Source organism: Schistocerca gregaria, chromosome X, assembly GCF_023897955.1.
Source record: "Schistocerca gregaria isolate iqSchGreg1 chromosome X, iqSchGreg1.2, whole genome shotgun sequence".
In the NCBI taxonomy this organism is placed as follows: domain Eukaryota; kingdom Metazoa; phylum Arthropoda; class Insecta; order Orthoptera; family Acrididae; genus Schistocerca; species Schistocerca gregaria.
Genome location: NC_064931.1, coordinates 90,260,003 through 90,275,302, shown reverse-complemented (window position 1 = coordinate 90,275,302; position 15,300 = coordinate 90,260,003). Strand labels below are relative to the sequence as shown.

The following is a 15,300-nucleotide window of genomic DNA, read 5'->3' as shown; positions in this document are numbered from 1 at the left end:
CAGTGCATGTTCGCTTATGAAGTAACAATAATCATTAAAAACAACCACAAATGCCGGTGGTCGCCATATTGAATCTTCAGAACTAGCAATTGCCCGTTTGCCACTTCTACGCAACGTTGCCATTTACTCAATACACTATATGATAACTTACTTAATTTAAAACATGATGGCTCATTATAACAAATTTCTAAAGTTGATTAGGGCCAGTTGGGTTTCGTTGTACTATCTTATTAGTCTGTGCGCCCTTGAATAGCTGCCGAAGTCTTTCAAATCTTTAGTAGAAACTGTGGATTGGGATTTCATCTTGAAACGGAAGTTAAGAACTTTGATCGAGTGTTCGTGCAGTTAGTGTTGGTATCCCCGACGTTTGGATGAAGCTTTTTCGACGAGCCATTCGTGTGTAGTGGTTGGAGTTGTTATAGAATACAATAGACGTAAAACTTATTAGTTTGTAAAGGTAATTGATTTGTTCCCTTGGTCTGCAAGTTCCAACACATTGATTGAAGATTTGCAGGCTAACTCTGAAGTAAGTGCATTCGGCCTATTGAATGGGCTCAATTTTGGCGTTAGAAGATTGATGCTAAGATTTGTTTTGAGGCAAATTTATCTTTCAAGTTCTCCGTAAAGTTATGGGGAGTGTGTATTTTTATTTTGCAAAAACATTTAATGAATTTTCTTTTTAAATTATGCTATATGTAAAGTGAGGTCATTCTGGGTTTCATAGTTTCATTCCAAAGTAAATAAGCCTCCCTTTCGAAAGCTTGAACTCCCGTCATTTGGGTATAAAATAAATAAAACAAGTGAAGACTTTTTGCCATTATGTTTGAAGCAAACATTCAAATATCACTTTTTCATTAACAGCCGTGCGTGATTATTCCCACGTTTAATTTAGAGCTGTAACGCTAGCAAGAGAGAATAGACTTCCCAGCAAGCTACCGGTTACACAGACCACCAAGGGTAAACAATTCGTCATAGAATTATGTTGGCATTTTTCATTTGTTGTAGTTCATCTAGAGATTAGTGGGTAAATTATGTTTTAATTCCAGTCGGCTTCATATTCTTGTACGTAAGTCGCAATTAACCTACCATAGAACTGTATTTCATGTGGATGTCAGTTACTGGGTGCCTGTTTTCGAAAGCTTAAGCTTAGAAGAAAACCCACCAGAACAGTGGCAAAAGTACAGACTTTAAAACGCAATGAAGTTGGTTTTATGGAAGTAAATGAAGCATCCCTCCTGACCAAACTTAGTGATTTTTTTTATTGATGAGCAGCAATAATGTTTCACTTTTCGGCAGTAGCTTTAGAAAAACCGATGCCCATGTTATTAACTGTTAAAATTTCATGTGTAATGTTAACAACGGATATGTGCCCAACATAATGGTGCATCACAAATTGACTTTTGTATCCCCTCTTTCATATGAATTTGTTGTAGGTGTTAATATTTGATTAGAGAGGTGGGCTGTTGGGACAGGAAGATGAAAATATTGCAATAATTAAATTAATTTTATTTTTATGAGTGCCATATATGACCAGAGTGATGTAATCATTGAGACATGCATGATGGAATGCATATTAGTACAGTTAAGCTTCTTTTGTCTTAACCTCAGCGGTTTGGATTTGGATTATTAGCACCTTTCAATACAGAATTTATATTTGGATTAGTACTGTTAGTCTGGAACTGGGCATGTCACAATGAAAATTTGTCTACTCCAATCAGGGGTCAAATTGTTTTATTGAATTTTTTGTATTGATTAAATAATTAAATTTAAATCCCTGTTTTTCCTTCAAAACACTAACCCAGTCTCACAATTACTTGAATTCTCCCCCCCCCCCCCACCCCCTCATCGGCACTTCCTACATTGAGAGAATTGTCTGCACCTACAGGCTTGTTCAGTCAAAATTATGAAATGCTTTAGGAGAGAAAAGACTGACGAAATTAATGATCTATAAATTTGCATGCTTCCGAAAAGCAGTAAATTTTATATCACAATCTTTAAGATTTTAGATGAAGTTAGTTTTTTCTGGAAGTGTAAATGATTGTTAGCTATGCTTCTTATGTTGCAAGAAAGTTTAAAACCCAGTATTATCAAAATGAATTCTTGGGACAGTAGATTAGCGGCCTTCTATAAATATGCTGGTTCTTCTTAATTTGTGTAACGTTAATTGTGTAACTTACATATGTTAATTAAATTTTCATAATTATAGTTTGCTTTTCATTTTTAAAAATGGGGTTTAAAAGCCGAATCTTTTGGTTAAATTAGAACCGCCTCTGTTGAAATCTACTGCCAAGGGTCAGGTTCTATGACAGTAGCCACTTCACTACACCACTGGTTTTATTGAATGTGTAACATAGCGTAAGCCCTCACATTTGTCTGTGAACACACCTCAGATACGGAAACAACCTTACCTGATGCACAGAGTGCACCCAACTGCAGTTTGTTGCTCTTGCTGGTACTAATGTCACTTTGAATCGGAAGAAATTATCTGGTTTGTGGTGGCTATCTAAAGCAGTAAAGGCAGCTAGTCTTGCTTGTGAGATGAAGGCAGAACTCACCATCTGTAGTGTTAACAGGATCAATATTGGACAGAGCCGAGTGAAGGGTCCGAGTCAGAGACTCGCACAGTTGTGAAACTTTGTAGGCGGCAGACTCCTTGACTTGTGCCATAGGTTGATGTGTTCTGTGTAAGTAAGTCTGGGGTCTCTTATAAATGGGGCAGGTTCATGGGTAGAGGAGGCTGTGATGCGTGGACTGGGCAGTCCAGGGTCACTGGGAAAATGCGTTGAACAATTCAAAGAAGACTTCTCATTTCATTTAGGTATACCACTCAAACAATTGTAGTTTTTGATGCCTTTAATCTACTGTCGACATGCTGGTGAAAATACATTTTAAAGTTGGTGGAAGGCAGAAAACATTGTCCAGAATTGTACTAAGTGCTTCCTCGGAAGATTATTTTGAGCAATCAGTGAATGGAGCCATGTTGAAGTGTCAGTAGTCTTAGCTGCAAATAATCCTGAGCAAATAGGTAGCATCATGATTGACACAGGGATTAGTGACAATAATGTTGCTGTAGTGCGATTGATACAACAACATCCAAATACACCAAAAATAAACCTAGAATATATTTATTTAAAAATGAAACATATTTGGTGCCCCTCCTCAGAGTCTCCACTCCTCCCTAACTAACTGTGAAAATGTAGCCTATCTGTGGTTGAAATTCAGTGAAAGAGTATCAACGGCAGTTGAGAGATTTATACTGAATAAATTAAAGATGGTATTGATCCTCCGTAGTACACAACACGTTAGATCTGTTGCTGAAGCAACAAAAAAAAAGCATGCCAAATTTATAAGAATGCAAAATCACCAGGATTGGTAGTGATTTACAAGAGGTCAAAATTCATCATCTACTTCGGTATAAGATACTTAAATACTTCCACAAAAAAAAAACTGTCTTGAAATTTAGTTGAAAATCGAGAAAGATTCTGGGTCATACTAAAAGTACAGGAGTGGCCGAACACATTGCTACTTTCACTTTGTGATGGCAGTGGAAACGTTACTGATGACAGTGCCACAAAAACAGAACTTCTCAACTCGGTTTCACAAAATGTCTTCAACAAAGAAGATGAAATAAATATTCCAGAGTGTGAATCAAGAACAGCTGCAGACATGAGCAACATAGTTGATATCCTCTATGTTGCTAAGTAGCGTAAATCACTTAATAAAAGAAAGTCTTCTGGTCCAGATTGTACATCAGTTAAGTCCCTTTAAGAGTATGATGCAATAGCTCCATTCTTGGCAGTCAGATATGACGACTTACTTGTCGGAAAAACTATACGTAAAGACTAGAAATTTGAACAGGTCACGCCAATATTCAAGAAAGGGAATAGAATAATCTGTTACAGACCCATAACACAGATGTCAGTTTGTTATAGGGCTTTGAAACATATACTGTTCCAATATTATGAATTACCTCAAGGAAAGTGATCTATTGACATATAGCACAGATTCAGACAGTAATGTTCTAGTGAAACACAGCTATTTATTCTCTTGAAGTAATGAATGCTAACAACAGAGAATCTGATTGATTCCATGTTTCTGGATTTCCGGAAGGTGTTTGATCTCTCTCCACACATGCAATTTCTAATCAAACTACGTGTCTATAGAGTATCATCTCAGTTGTGACTGGAATCGAGATTTCCTGCAAGAAAGGTTATAATTTGTAGCAATTGACAGGAAGTTGTAGAGTAAAAAAAGTGCTATCTAGTGTTCACCTTCGAAGTGTTGCAGGCTGGGTTCCTGACCTATATAAGTGATTTAGGAGACAGAGCAGCCTTCTTAGATTGATAACAGATCATCCTGCCATTTACTGTCCTGTAAAGTCATCAGATGGTCAAAACCATTTGCCAAAAATCCAAATAAGATATCCGAATGGTGTGAAAACTTTGACTCTTAATGAAGAGCAAAGTCATCCACATTAGTGCTAAAAATAATCTGCTACATTTCCATTATACAATAAATCACACAAATCTAAAGGCTGTGAATTAAACTGAATAATTTGAGGATTACAGTTATGAATGAGTTTAAATTTAAACATTACATAGATAACGGTGTGTGGGAATTGAACCATGGGCTGTGATTTATTGGCAGAACACTTCGAAAATGCAACATGTCTGCTAAAGAGGCTGCCTGCACTACACTGATCCTTCCTCTTTTGTAGTGTTATGCTCTGGGGGATCCGCATCAGATAGGATTGACAAAGGACATCGAAAAATTTCAAAGAAGGGCAGCTTGTTTTGTATTATCATGAAAGCGTGGGAAGAGTGCCATTTATATGAATTGGAGTGGCAATAATTGAAACAAAGGCATTTTGCGTTTCTTGGAGTGATTTTTCTCCCAAATGTGAAAATATTTTGCTGGTGCACACCTGTTTAGGGAGTTATTATAATTGTAATAAAATAAATCAGAGCTCATATGGTCTGAAAGTGGTTTGATGAACCCTTTGCCAGGCACTTACGTGAATTGCAGAGTCTAAATTTTTAAAAATTTTCTTTCTTTCAATTTGGATTTTGTAATTGGAGAATTTAGTCCATAGACCTCAGCTAGTTTCTATAAGCCTGATAGAAACATTATGCATGGTTTGACCTAATATTTCAATAGGAATCCTAGAGGTTTAATCTTGTAGTCTTGCTTTAAGTTCTTCTTGGTACCCTTGCACAGTGCAGTAACCTTGCTGCTGGACAATATATGCTCATGTAGCTGACACGGATTTTACTGAGACCAATACTGAAAATTCTGTCCATTGACAAAGCCAATGAGGTGGAAGTGAGCTTCATCTGACATCAACATGTTGTTAATGAAATTGTAGTGATTGTGCACTTTTGCTAGCATGTATTCAGCATATTGTCTGTGCATTAGCAGATTGTTAGGTTGAAGTTGCTGAATGATCAGCAGCTGGTACAGAGGGGACTTTAAAACCACTTTCAGTATATGTTGAACACTCAAACGATGCAATTGTAAGAGACCCTGTGTGATGTCAAACGGAGCACTGTGGGCTTGCTACCAAAGCAGTTTGCACAGTCTGGATATTGCCTACCATATGAGAAGGTTGGGGTCTCTCAGCGATTGTTTCTTCAGTGCTTCAAAATTGTGAAAACAGGTGTAGATTACATGCATCGAGGGAACGTGACCCTGTCGTCCAGTGTAGAAATAACACTGAAATTCTCAGTGTGCGGTGTCCAGACTTCGATACTTGAAAAGGCTTTTCACTGAAGAGGGATGGTGGACAATGTTCCATTGCTCCATGTTTACTGTTTGCTGAATGTGAAGATAGAGCAGGCAGCATTCTCTGCCATTTGGCACTATGTATCTCGCTGCATTGCTATAACACTTCACAGAATTTCCCATTCTTTTGAGCCACCCTGAAATTTATCTGCTTAGTAAATTCAGTGTAAGTTTGCTCTGGGGGCCATACCTTCTTAGGTGAGCATCAGTTTAAAATTAGCATATGATCTTATTTTCACATGTTATTGGTACATGTGAAAATGATAATTTTTTTCTGATTTCATGTTTGAAATTAATTTCCAAATGCTTTCTTATTTTAGCCATGTAGTTTTTTGTGTTTCACACACTAAACGTCATTATTTCAATTTTACCATAATGGGAAAAGTAATTTCTGCTGCTATTTCCTAAGTGTATTTGTGACTTCTTCTTATAACTCGTTGTGCTAGCCATTTAGTTGACGAGCAACAGAATTTGAAATCCAGTCTCCCCCTCCCCCCTCCTTCCATCTGGAGGTGTCCTGGTTTATATTTGCCACAGTTTGAACATGACTTGAGGTGTGTGTGTGTGTGTGTGTGTGTGTGTGTGTGTGTGTGTGTTTGCAACAATGCAGTTACCATAGAGTATTATATAAAATTTAATGGATTAATATTTGATTAGTTTGATAATTACTAAATTAGTTAAATTTATAATTGTTAAAACTGTCATCAAATTAGAACCTTTTACATTTGCTCAATTTAGTGGTCTTAAGTTAATACTGGCGCAGTATCTTGAACATGGCAATCGTTACTTCAATTTTTGTAAGTTGTCAGATGACTGGAGTTGTATAAAATGTAACTCAGCTATGTTATAAGTGCCTTTCTGTCCTGTCATCTTGCAAAGCAGAGATGAGTTTCACTACAAAATGTTGGTGTAACTACCCTCCCAGTTATATTGGAAAGATTCAGTTAATTATTTAAATTGAACATTGTTCTTCTTTTCTAATATATATCTTGTATACGTACTGGAATAAGCTGCTTGCTGATAGTTACATTCTGGTACTACTTAAAGGAAAGCTTGTATACAAGATCAATTCTTTTGTTAGTGTAATTATAAATTCTTATGTTTTGCTTTAAATATGAACACACACTTGAGCAGAAAATCTGTGAACTGCTGTTCAAAAATAAAAGATAAAGTTGTCACATTTAATTGCATCTTTATTTAATTGGAAAATATTGGGCCATTCCATGCTCAGCAAATGCAAGGTTTTGTCATTTATAATGTCAAAGCAGCAAGCTCATATTTGTGCAGTTTTTAAAATTGCAGAATTTTAAACTCTTGAATACTTTTATTTAATCTTGTATATATTTTTGTAATATTAGGTAAGCAGGAGATCCTCTGAAATATCTTTGAACTGGAAAAAGTAAATAATAATAATAATTTATGAATTATTATTTTGCATCAGTAATCATTCATTTATAAATTGGATGGGTGGCACAAGAATCAGTTCTCAAACTGTGGAGCAAACAGTAAAGATGTGCAAATTTTGTCGTTATTACCCTAGTGCTGTGAATCGTACTATGCTTTTATTGTTTAGTTTAAGAATTGGGTGTACCTATGAGTGTGTGGTGTCATCACTGAAGAACCATAACTCATAATTAAAATTTTGAGAACCTACCTCCACATGAAAGTTTGTTCAGTTATTTTCTATTTATGGTAGCCAATAATAGGTTTGGTGTAATAATTTTTCTTGGATGTATTATAATAATTAACCAATGTGCATTTCCTTGCACTATCTTTGTGCTCTAGGTGTTGTTTCTATCTTGATACTAACTTGCAAGAGAATGTAATTTCTTCCCCAATTTTTGTGCAAAATTAGTACCTTCAGTGAGATTTAACTTATCGTTATTGAGCTTTGTTGTATTACATCTGACGTGGAATGGCCCACAATTTTCACTTGGAGTTGTAGGAAAGTTCTTGGTTTTTGGACATTGATGTGACAGGTCTCTTGTTTCGTTTAAGAATGGGAACCAGAGTTTTCATTGGAGGATTAACATACCGCGTTCGAGAACACGACCTTGAGAAGTTCTTCCGGAAATATGGTAGAATCAAGGAAATCGCAATGAAGAATGGATTTGCGTTTGTGGTAAGTGTGATTTAAATTTGAATTCCGTTTTATTGCAGCATGGTAGGCACAAGGGTATATGTCGGAGGACTTCCATATGGTGTCAGGCAGAAGGACCTCGAACGATTTTTCAAAGGTTATGGTCGAATTCGTGAAATTCTCCTCAAGAATGGCTATGGATTTTGTGTAAGTATTAATTGATAGTCATACTTGGTGTAGGTTGAATTTACTGGAAACATTTCCAAGAATTCTGAATTTTTGTAGAGGTCAAGAATTTGTGTTCATTTTGTCAGATATTTCTGGTAGCGGTTTGCCATTGCCAGATCATGACTGTGTTTTATTATAAATGTCTGATTCATGGATCTGATTCAAATTTTTGTATTGAAAAAGTTAATTTGTTATATATCAACAGCATTATAGTGGAATAGTGTTTTCTCGGTAATTGTCATTCCCATTTTTGTCATTTGGTCAGAAGACAAAACTGTTGAGGGTTGTGAAGATTTCAGTACACTTATGGCTCCAGTTGTCAGCATGTATTGTAATAGTGGCTCATCTGTCTACTTTGTACATTTTAAACTGTGGAAATATTCTCAAGAGATGCAAATTTTGTAGTGGGTGTAGTGAGCTTTCTGTTAGACAAGGAATTTAATGTGGACTTAACTGTGATACGGCTACATGGTTTTAATTTTGTTGAGTACTTTGTAATGTAGACTTTGCACTTCCTTAAAGGAGGAAAATAGACTTTTGCTGAAAGTGTTAATTGCAGGGAAAGTAGTTACCAGATTTCAAGAAATTTTATTACTGAATCATTACTACATGTACTTAATAGCTTGTATGAATTCAGATAATTGTTAAAGTTTTTACTGCAGTGTAATTTTAAAAAAAATTAAGATGATTGCTTTCCAATTCTGAGGACTAGGAAAATTACTCCCAATGTTTATTTTCCCCAGAAATTCTGTAATCTGATAATTATTTGGCCATAGTGAGTTATTTCTTCTGTGTTTCAGGAATTTGATGATTACCGTGATGCTGATGATGCTGTGTATGAATTGAATGGAAAGGAATTACTTGGAGAAAGGTAAGCATTCCTTTTATCTGAATGTATAATTTAGTTAAGAAATTGAAAAACTAACATTCTTTTCAGATTGTGAATGTAATGAGTTGATGATTTTATGTTGTTGTCTGTGTTCCTGCTTTTCTTAACAGGTTTTTTAGCCTCTTAGCCTGATGCGTTGATGTCTGGTGCCCTGTGGATGTGGCCCACTGGCCCACGGTGAAGTGACAACTCTTTTGATTTCAGGGTGATTGTTGAGCACGCCCGTGGTACAGCAAGAGGAGAACCTCGTCTCTATGGTGGTGGAATGGGAGGCTACACACGTCGGCGTTCATCGTGGATGGACAAGTAAGCCGATATTATTGCTTGTTGTTGCAGAGTCTCTGTAGAGAAAGCGCGTGGTACACCGCGCGGGAGTGACATGTGGCGAGATTGGAGTAGAAGTCGAGGCCCTCCCCCGCGAAGGCGGAGCCGCGATCGGGCCAAGTAAGCGGTTAGGGTGTCGTTTCATTGATATTACTGTCACAGTTTTTCCTCACCCACCATGGTGACTTTTGTTTTGTAAAAAGATAACTGGTGAGTAGCACCCCTTTCATTATTTCAAAGGAATAAGCATTTACCTTTCATAGGCCATCATTAATTACAGATACTTACTTATCATAAATTTATAGTTAATACTCCCACAGAATAAGCAGACTGAAAGCATGAATTCATGGAATCGAACATTTGTTATTGTATTGACAGGTGTTAAATAGCTGCAGATTTATGCAAAGTGAGAGGGCAAGGCACTCCTTTTTATGCCTTTACATTTCCTAAAAAATTTTGAGGTCATTAAACATGTTTGGAAACTGAGTTTGTGCTGTTCAGTACTAATTATAACAGTGTGGAAACTAAGATAATGATCTCTGTAGTATATAATGTAGTAATTGAGGGTTTTCGGTTACATAAAATAAGGCATGAGGGAGTGTCTTGTTTGTGGAAGTCACTGAGCTTATGACTTCATTTGTTTCAGGGATATGGATGTCTATTATCATGACAGGTATGTTTATTCTTTTCATATTAATACAGATACTGTTTGTTATTTTTGGGTTCATTTACATTGTCACAAATCATCATTCAGCTCATTCCATTAGGTGGTGTATTTTGAACTGATTTTATTTCAATATCTTGCTATGTTTTGTAAGCCAATACAGAATGAAATTTAAGGATTGATTGCAAGAGTATAACATATTTGGTGTTAACGGATAAAATGTTGCTGTCTTACATAAGGAAGCTCTCTGGTGTGTGTGTGTGTGTGTGTGTGTGTGTGTGTGTGTGTGTGTGTGTGTGTTTAAACAAATGTTTCTCTAACAGTACAGTTGATACAGGGGTGTTAACACAGGAGCTAATTGCACAGATGAAGAGGTCTCAAGTTGTTTGATAGCCATACCTTTTCTGCCGTGTTGTCACAATTAAACACTAAAACCTTTCATGTGAACAATTTGCATTTTCAGTGTGTGTAGCTCAGAGAAGGTGTAAGGTTTACTGTATTCATGGTAACAACAGAATTGACAAAGTCCAAGACATAACCGGCATTTCCTAGTGAGAATAGAGGGAGGAAGTTGGGAACCAAAACTTCTAAAAACAGTTCGTCAGTAGGTGAGGACTGAGTACAATAGCAAAAAGATAAACATTTTTTGCTGGGATATATATATATATATATATATATATATATCTAGCACTTTGTGGAGGGCCTATCGCAAAATTCAGAGTCTAGGCTACAAAATGAGCCAGAAACTTTTTAATTCTTTCAACATACCCCATATCAAATGACCACAGTTGTAAAATGGGGAGATTTGGAATTAGGAAGGACGATGGTACCATTGGTACCTTTTGCCCCATATCATCCTTCAGTAGAACAAGATTTTGGTTTACTTTCGGTCTGTTGGTCTCCATGTGGTGAACTGTGAACTAAAAATTGAACTGAAATTATCTGGCGACATAACAGGGTTTGGCTCAGTGGGAGCATTCTGTTTATGAAAAACAGTCTCTTTTTAAAATTATTTAGTGCAATGTATAATAAGCTGCATCAACACTGTCATATGTTTCATTATTGTGGTGATGTGAATGGTGCAGGGGCAAGACACTGGCTTGTGTTAGGGAAAATGTAACTCCATTTTGGGCTTAATAATGTGAGGCAGTGGCTGGTTGATGAAATTTAATAATAGTGTACCATTAGTCGTTATTTTGATATTGTTTTATTAGGCAGACAGTTTCAATGTTTGTCATGTTGTCTTCAGGCCTGTCTTGTGAACACCACCAAGCATCACTCGGGCATGTGTAAGACAAGGTACCAACATTCATATCTGGTTATGTAGATACCTGAACTTAACAAGTATGTGTGAAGAGTACACTTCCTTGTGAAGTTCAGGTTTTTATGGAACCAGATTCAATATGTTAGTGCCTTGTCTTACGCGTGCAGAAGATGCGATTGGATGTTGAAACTGGTGGCCTAATAAAACAATATCAAAATAACAGCTTTTGGTACAGTATTAGTACATAGTAATTGGGAGGTTTGCAGTTCAGATCACTATCCAGCCATCCACATTTAGGTTTTTCATGGTTTCCCTAAATCCTTGAAGGCTAAAGCTGGATGGTTCATTAGAAGATGACATGGCCAATATCCTTGACTAATACTGAGATAATATGGGCCTATGCTCAGTCTGCAATTATCTCATTGTCAGGATATTAAGTCCTAAGCTTCTTTACTTTCTACAATACAGTGTATTGTTGAATTGTCTTTTAGCCACTTCCTGGAGAATACACCCCAACCCTGTGTTCCGTTTCATAGCATTTTTATAGGCATCATTAAATAAAATGAAAAATGTGATGTGGACACTACAACATGGAAGTCAGCTGTGATTGTAAACAGGTGAGAAAATCTAATGTCCAAGGGCAGAGGAGAGGTGCAGGGGAACAAGCTCCATCTCACTACCATAGGGCTAGCAGTTGGATCTGTGCATTCTGCGAATGCACAACTGTCATGGTCAAAGGGATCACCAGTTCTTTCTAGTGTTGAGTCATACTGATATCCATCATGGAACAGGATTACTCATTTCTCTCTTTTCAAGATAAGAAAAAACAAGCAGGCCGAAGCAAAGCAGAGTGCTTAAAGCATTTGGTAATGGCTATTGTGCAGTTGGTTGCTTAGGTGAACAATGTAGTAAATGTGGTAGTTCAGGTGCAACCTCTATCTTGTGCAACCATAATTAAAAACACCTTCACATGAAACTGCCATGTTAAAGTGTCCACATAGTATTACAGTTTTAGTTTTCATGAGATGTAGTTTCAGTATTTGTAAAAATAAGGGGACTTCCAGTATATATGTAAAATATTAATTGTTGTATCTTTTTAAATATTATGTACTTCCTTGAATCATTGCATGCACAGGGTTGCTTTTACTTCTAGGTATGGACCACCAACAAGAACTGAGTATCGCTTGATTGTGGAAAATCTTTCTAGCAGAATAAGCTGGCAGGTATGATAATTTTAATGTTTAAAACCAAAGATGTTAAAATGAAATTTTGTCAGGGCTAACCTGTGCTCACACAGCTGGATTTAAAATTTTCGCTGTTTATTCAGACCATATATGAAGTGCGTTTTTGGAAGTGTAGTTACTGTATTAGCTGCATTAAGGATGGTAAAAAGCTTGTAATAAGTGGAAATTTAAATTAAGTGGTGGTGGTGGTGGTGGTGGTGGTGGTGGTGGTGGTGGTTTAATTAGAGGATTATCTTTCATGAAGGGAGAAATCAAATCCCCAAATGTGCTGTAATAAATATAGAACTGTTCAACAACAGGACATTGAATACATATGAAGTGATAAACATATGTGCCAGCACTACTATAGTTTTCTATTGCTTGCACTTTAAATATCTTAAACCTTCACTTAATGTTTGGAGTAGGAGGAGGGACATAAAACAAACAAATATTCACTTCTATATCAAGCTGTGTGTTTATTTTTTATTTATTTTTGCTCATTGATGGGCTCTTACTCAAGAGTATACAGAAGAGTTGATGCATAATAGTTCAGTGGGATTAATAGGTACTCATGTTTTGTATGTACAATGCCTGGAATTTAAGGCAATTGACAGATGTGGAATGGAATGTGAGTAACAGGGCATAGACCACCATTCACCTTAAAAGTGAAATATTTCATAATTTTTTTCAGTGTTTGATAGTGTATGCAGAAGGTTATTGAACACAATTGGCCATACTACTGCTGCTATGGCACTTAATCTCACTCCTCGGAATCAGTACACAATTGTCTCCCCTGAAATTTGAACTTCATTCCAGTACCTCATGTTTTGGTTTAGCACGTTATTTACTGCTGTATATTTGAAGGATTATTTACTGTGTATTCTGGTAATACTTGGATTCTTACTACTTAGCTCACATTATCTATTACAGGATCTGAAGGATTTCATGAGACAGGCTGGAGAAGTTACATATGCTGATGCTCACAAACAGCGTCGAAATGAAGGGTATGTACAAACTGGAGTGACAAAATGATTACACGAGTTAATTTAAAAATAAGTTGCAGTATGTAATGTTGGATTATTTTGCAGGGTGGTAGAGTTTGCGTCATATTCTGACATGAGGAATGCACTTCAAAAGTTAGATGACACAGAACTTAATGGCCGTCGTATCCGTCTAATTGAAGATACACATTCGAGTAGAGGCAGACGGTCCCGTTCGTCTAGTTCGCGGTCTAGGTCTCCTTCGCGTTCCAGATCACGTCGTCGCAGCAGGACACGTTCAAGGTAAGTAAATAACATTTTTAATTGGCCCATTACTGCCTTAACTCAGCAAGGAGACTACTCTAATTGCAGAGGAATTGTCTTCTTTGTGTGCATCTTGTCTTTTGATTTTGAACTGTGTTCTTACTCAGTGGTAATATTCATCAAAACTAGTAAATTCCGTGATAGACAATGAGCAGTTGGCCAATACATCTTTTGTATTCTGCAGGAAGGCAGAACTGATGTTGTTGCGCAACTTCACAGCCAACAACCTGTACAAATATTTTGAACATGTGAATGAACAGGGGCAAAATCAGCTGTATCACACGAAACTTGGCGTACGGTAATGGTGTTACATGGCTTTCAAAATCCTGAAAGGCAAATGGCTTGGGTTAAAGTGACAATGTTGGGGTCATCCAGAAATTAACCATTGAAGCAAATGTGAATCATCTTACTGTATTGTTAATCATTCTTTAGTAAATCTAATTGAAGGAAATTTTCTTTGTTTCGTTTAAGTAGTAAATCACCTGAAATGCATACCTTCCCTCTTCCAGTTAATTTGAGCTACAAATGTTTCACTGCAGGCATATGTTTTTGTCATTACAACTTTCTTTCATAGTTTGCTACTCAGAATCACTAAAATTCATAAGATATTTGAAATTGTTTTGGTATGTCCATTGAAACCCAAATGATATGATCTGATGAAGGCTGCACTGCAACCTATATGGAGTCACAAACAAAAGTTCATTTAATTTGCAATTTTGTATATTGGAGAAAGGTATTTGCTGTGTATGAGCTAAATATGTACACTTGCACTCCACAAACTACTGGGATGTGCATAGCACAGGGTACTCAATGTTTTATCACTTATTAGGGGCTCTTTGCATTTGACTTTCCTATTCAGCACAGAAAGAAAGATTGCATAAATGTGTATTTGCATGCTGTAGTTAGTCTAATCTGCTCTTTGTGATCCTTACAGGAGTGATACAGGACTGTAGTATGTTCCTAGATTCCTTCTGTAAAGATGGTCCTTAAAATGTGAGGTAGATGTTCATAGGCTGGTTAGCATTTTCATTCATGTACCAGTTCAGGTTTTTTAGCATCTCTGTGACACACTCCCATTGTTTGATCAAACCTGTGACTATATACTTCCAGCATGTGAGATGTAATGGTACAGCAACTCTTATTGAATTATTATACAAAAAGACAGCCAGAGTTGGGTATCTTTGTCTTTTTGCATCATAAACCTGAGACCATTTGTGCTATCCTAAGTTCTATACGTTCATTATTCCCCCTTTTTTTGGTTTCATATGGGTTCCACATATGTAAGTAGCATGAGATGGAACACAGGAGTGTTTTGTTAGTTGTCTCATTTATAGGCAGATTAAATTTTCCCAGTGTTAGGCAATGTGATCATTGCACCTTGTATCCATACAAACTGTTACCTATTTATTTGGAAGAGTTGATTGGTTATAGTTGTTCCTTATTTCTACTGGAGTCATTAGGTACTAGGTAGATTCAGTTTGTAAAGCACATGATTTTTACACTTTGAACATTTAAGGCAAATTGCCGATTCTTCCACCACTTT

General features: G+C 36.6%; 1 protein-coding gene across 8 annotated transcripts in view; it reads left to right on the top strand.

The window, feature by feature from the left end:
* Nucleotides 1-331: 331 nt before the first annotated feature.
* The window catches only part of LOC126297749 (serine-arginine protein 55-like), a 35,444-nt gene continuing 20,475 nt past the window's right edge, over nucleotides 332-15,300 (top strand). Inside the window, exons 1-8 of one of the 8 annotated variants that reach the window (XM_049988913.1) lie at nucleotides 332-526; nucleotides 7,942-8,068; nucleotides 8,890-8,960; nucleotides 9,315-9,422; nucleotides 9,949-9,975; nucleotides 12,384-12,453; nucleotides 13,384-13,457; nucleotides 13,542-13,736. In XM_049988913.1, the coding sequence (XP_049844870.1) occupies nucleotides 7,943-8,068; nucleotides 8,890-8,960; nucleotides 9,315-9,422; nucleotides 9,949-9,975; nucleotides 12,384-12,453; nucleotides 13,384-13,457; nucleotides 13,542-13,736 (671 nt within the window). In that variant the 5' untranslated portion in view covers nucleotides 332-526; nucleotide 7,942. Of the gene's footprint in view, nucleotides 527-7,779; nucleotides 7,904-7,941; nucleotides 8,069-8,889; nucleotides 8,961-9,182; nucleotides 9,285-9,314; nucleotides 9,423-9,948; nucleotides 9,976-12,383; nucleotides 12,454-13,383; nucleotides 13,458-13,541; nucleotides 13,737-15,300 lie in introns of all 8 variants that reach the window. The other 7 variants (XM_049988915.1, XM_049988914.1, XM_049988916.1 and 4 more) reach the window with 7 other exon arrangements.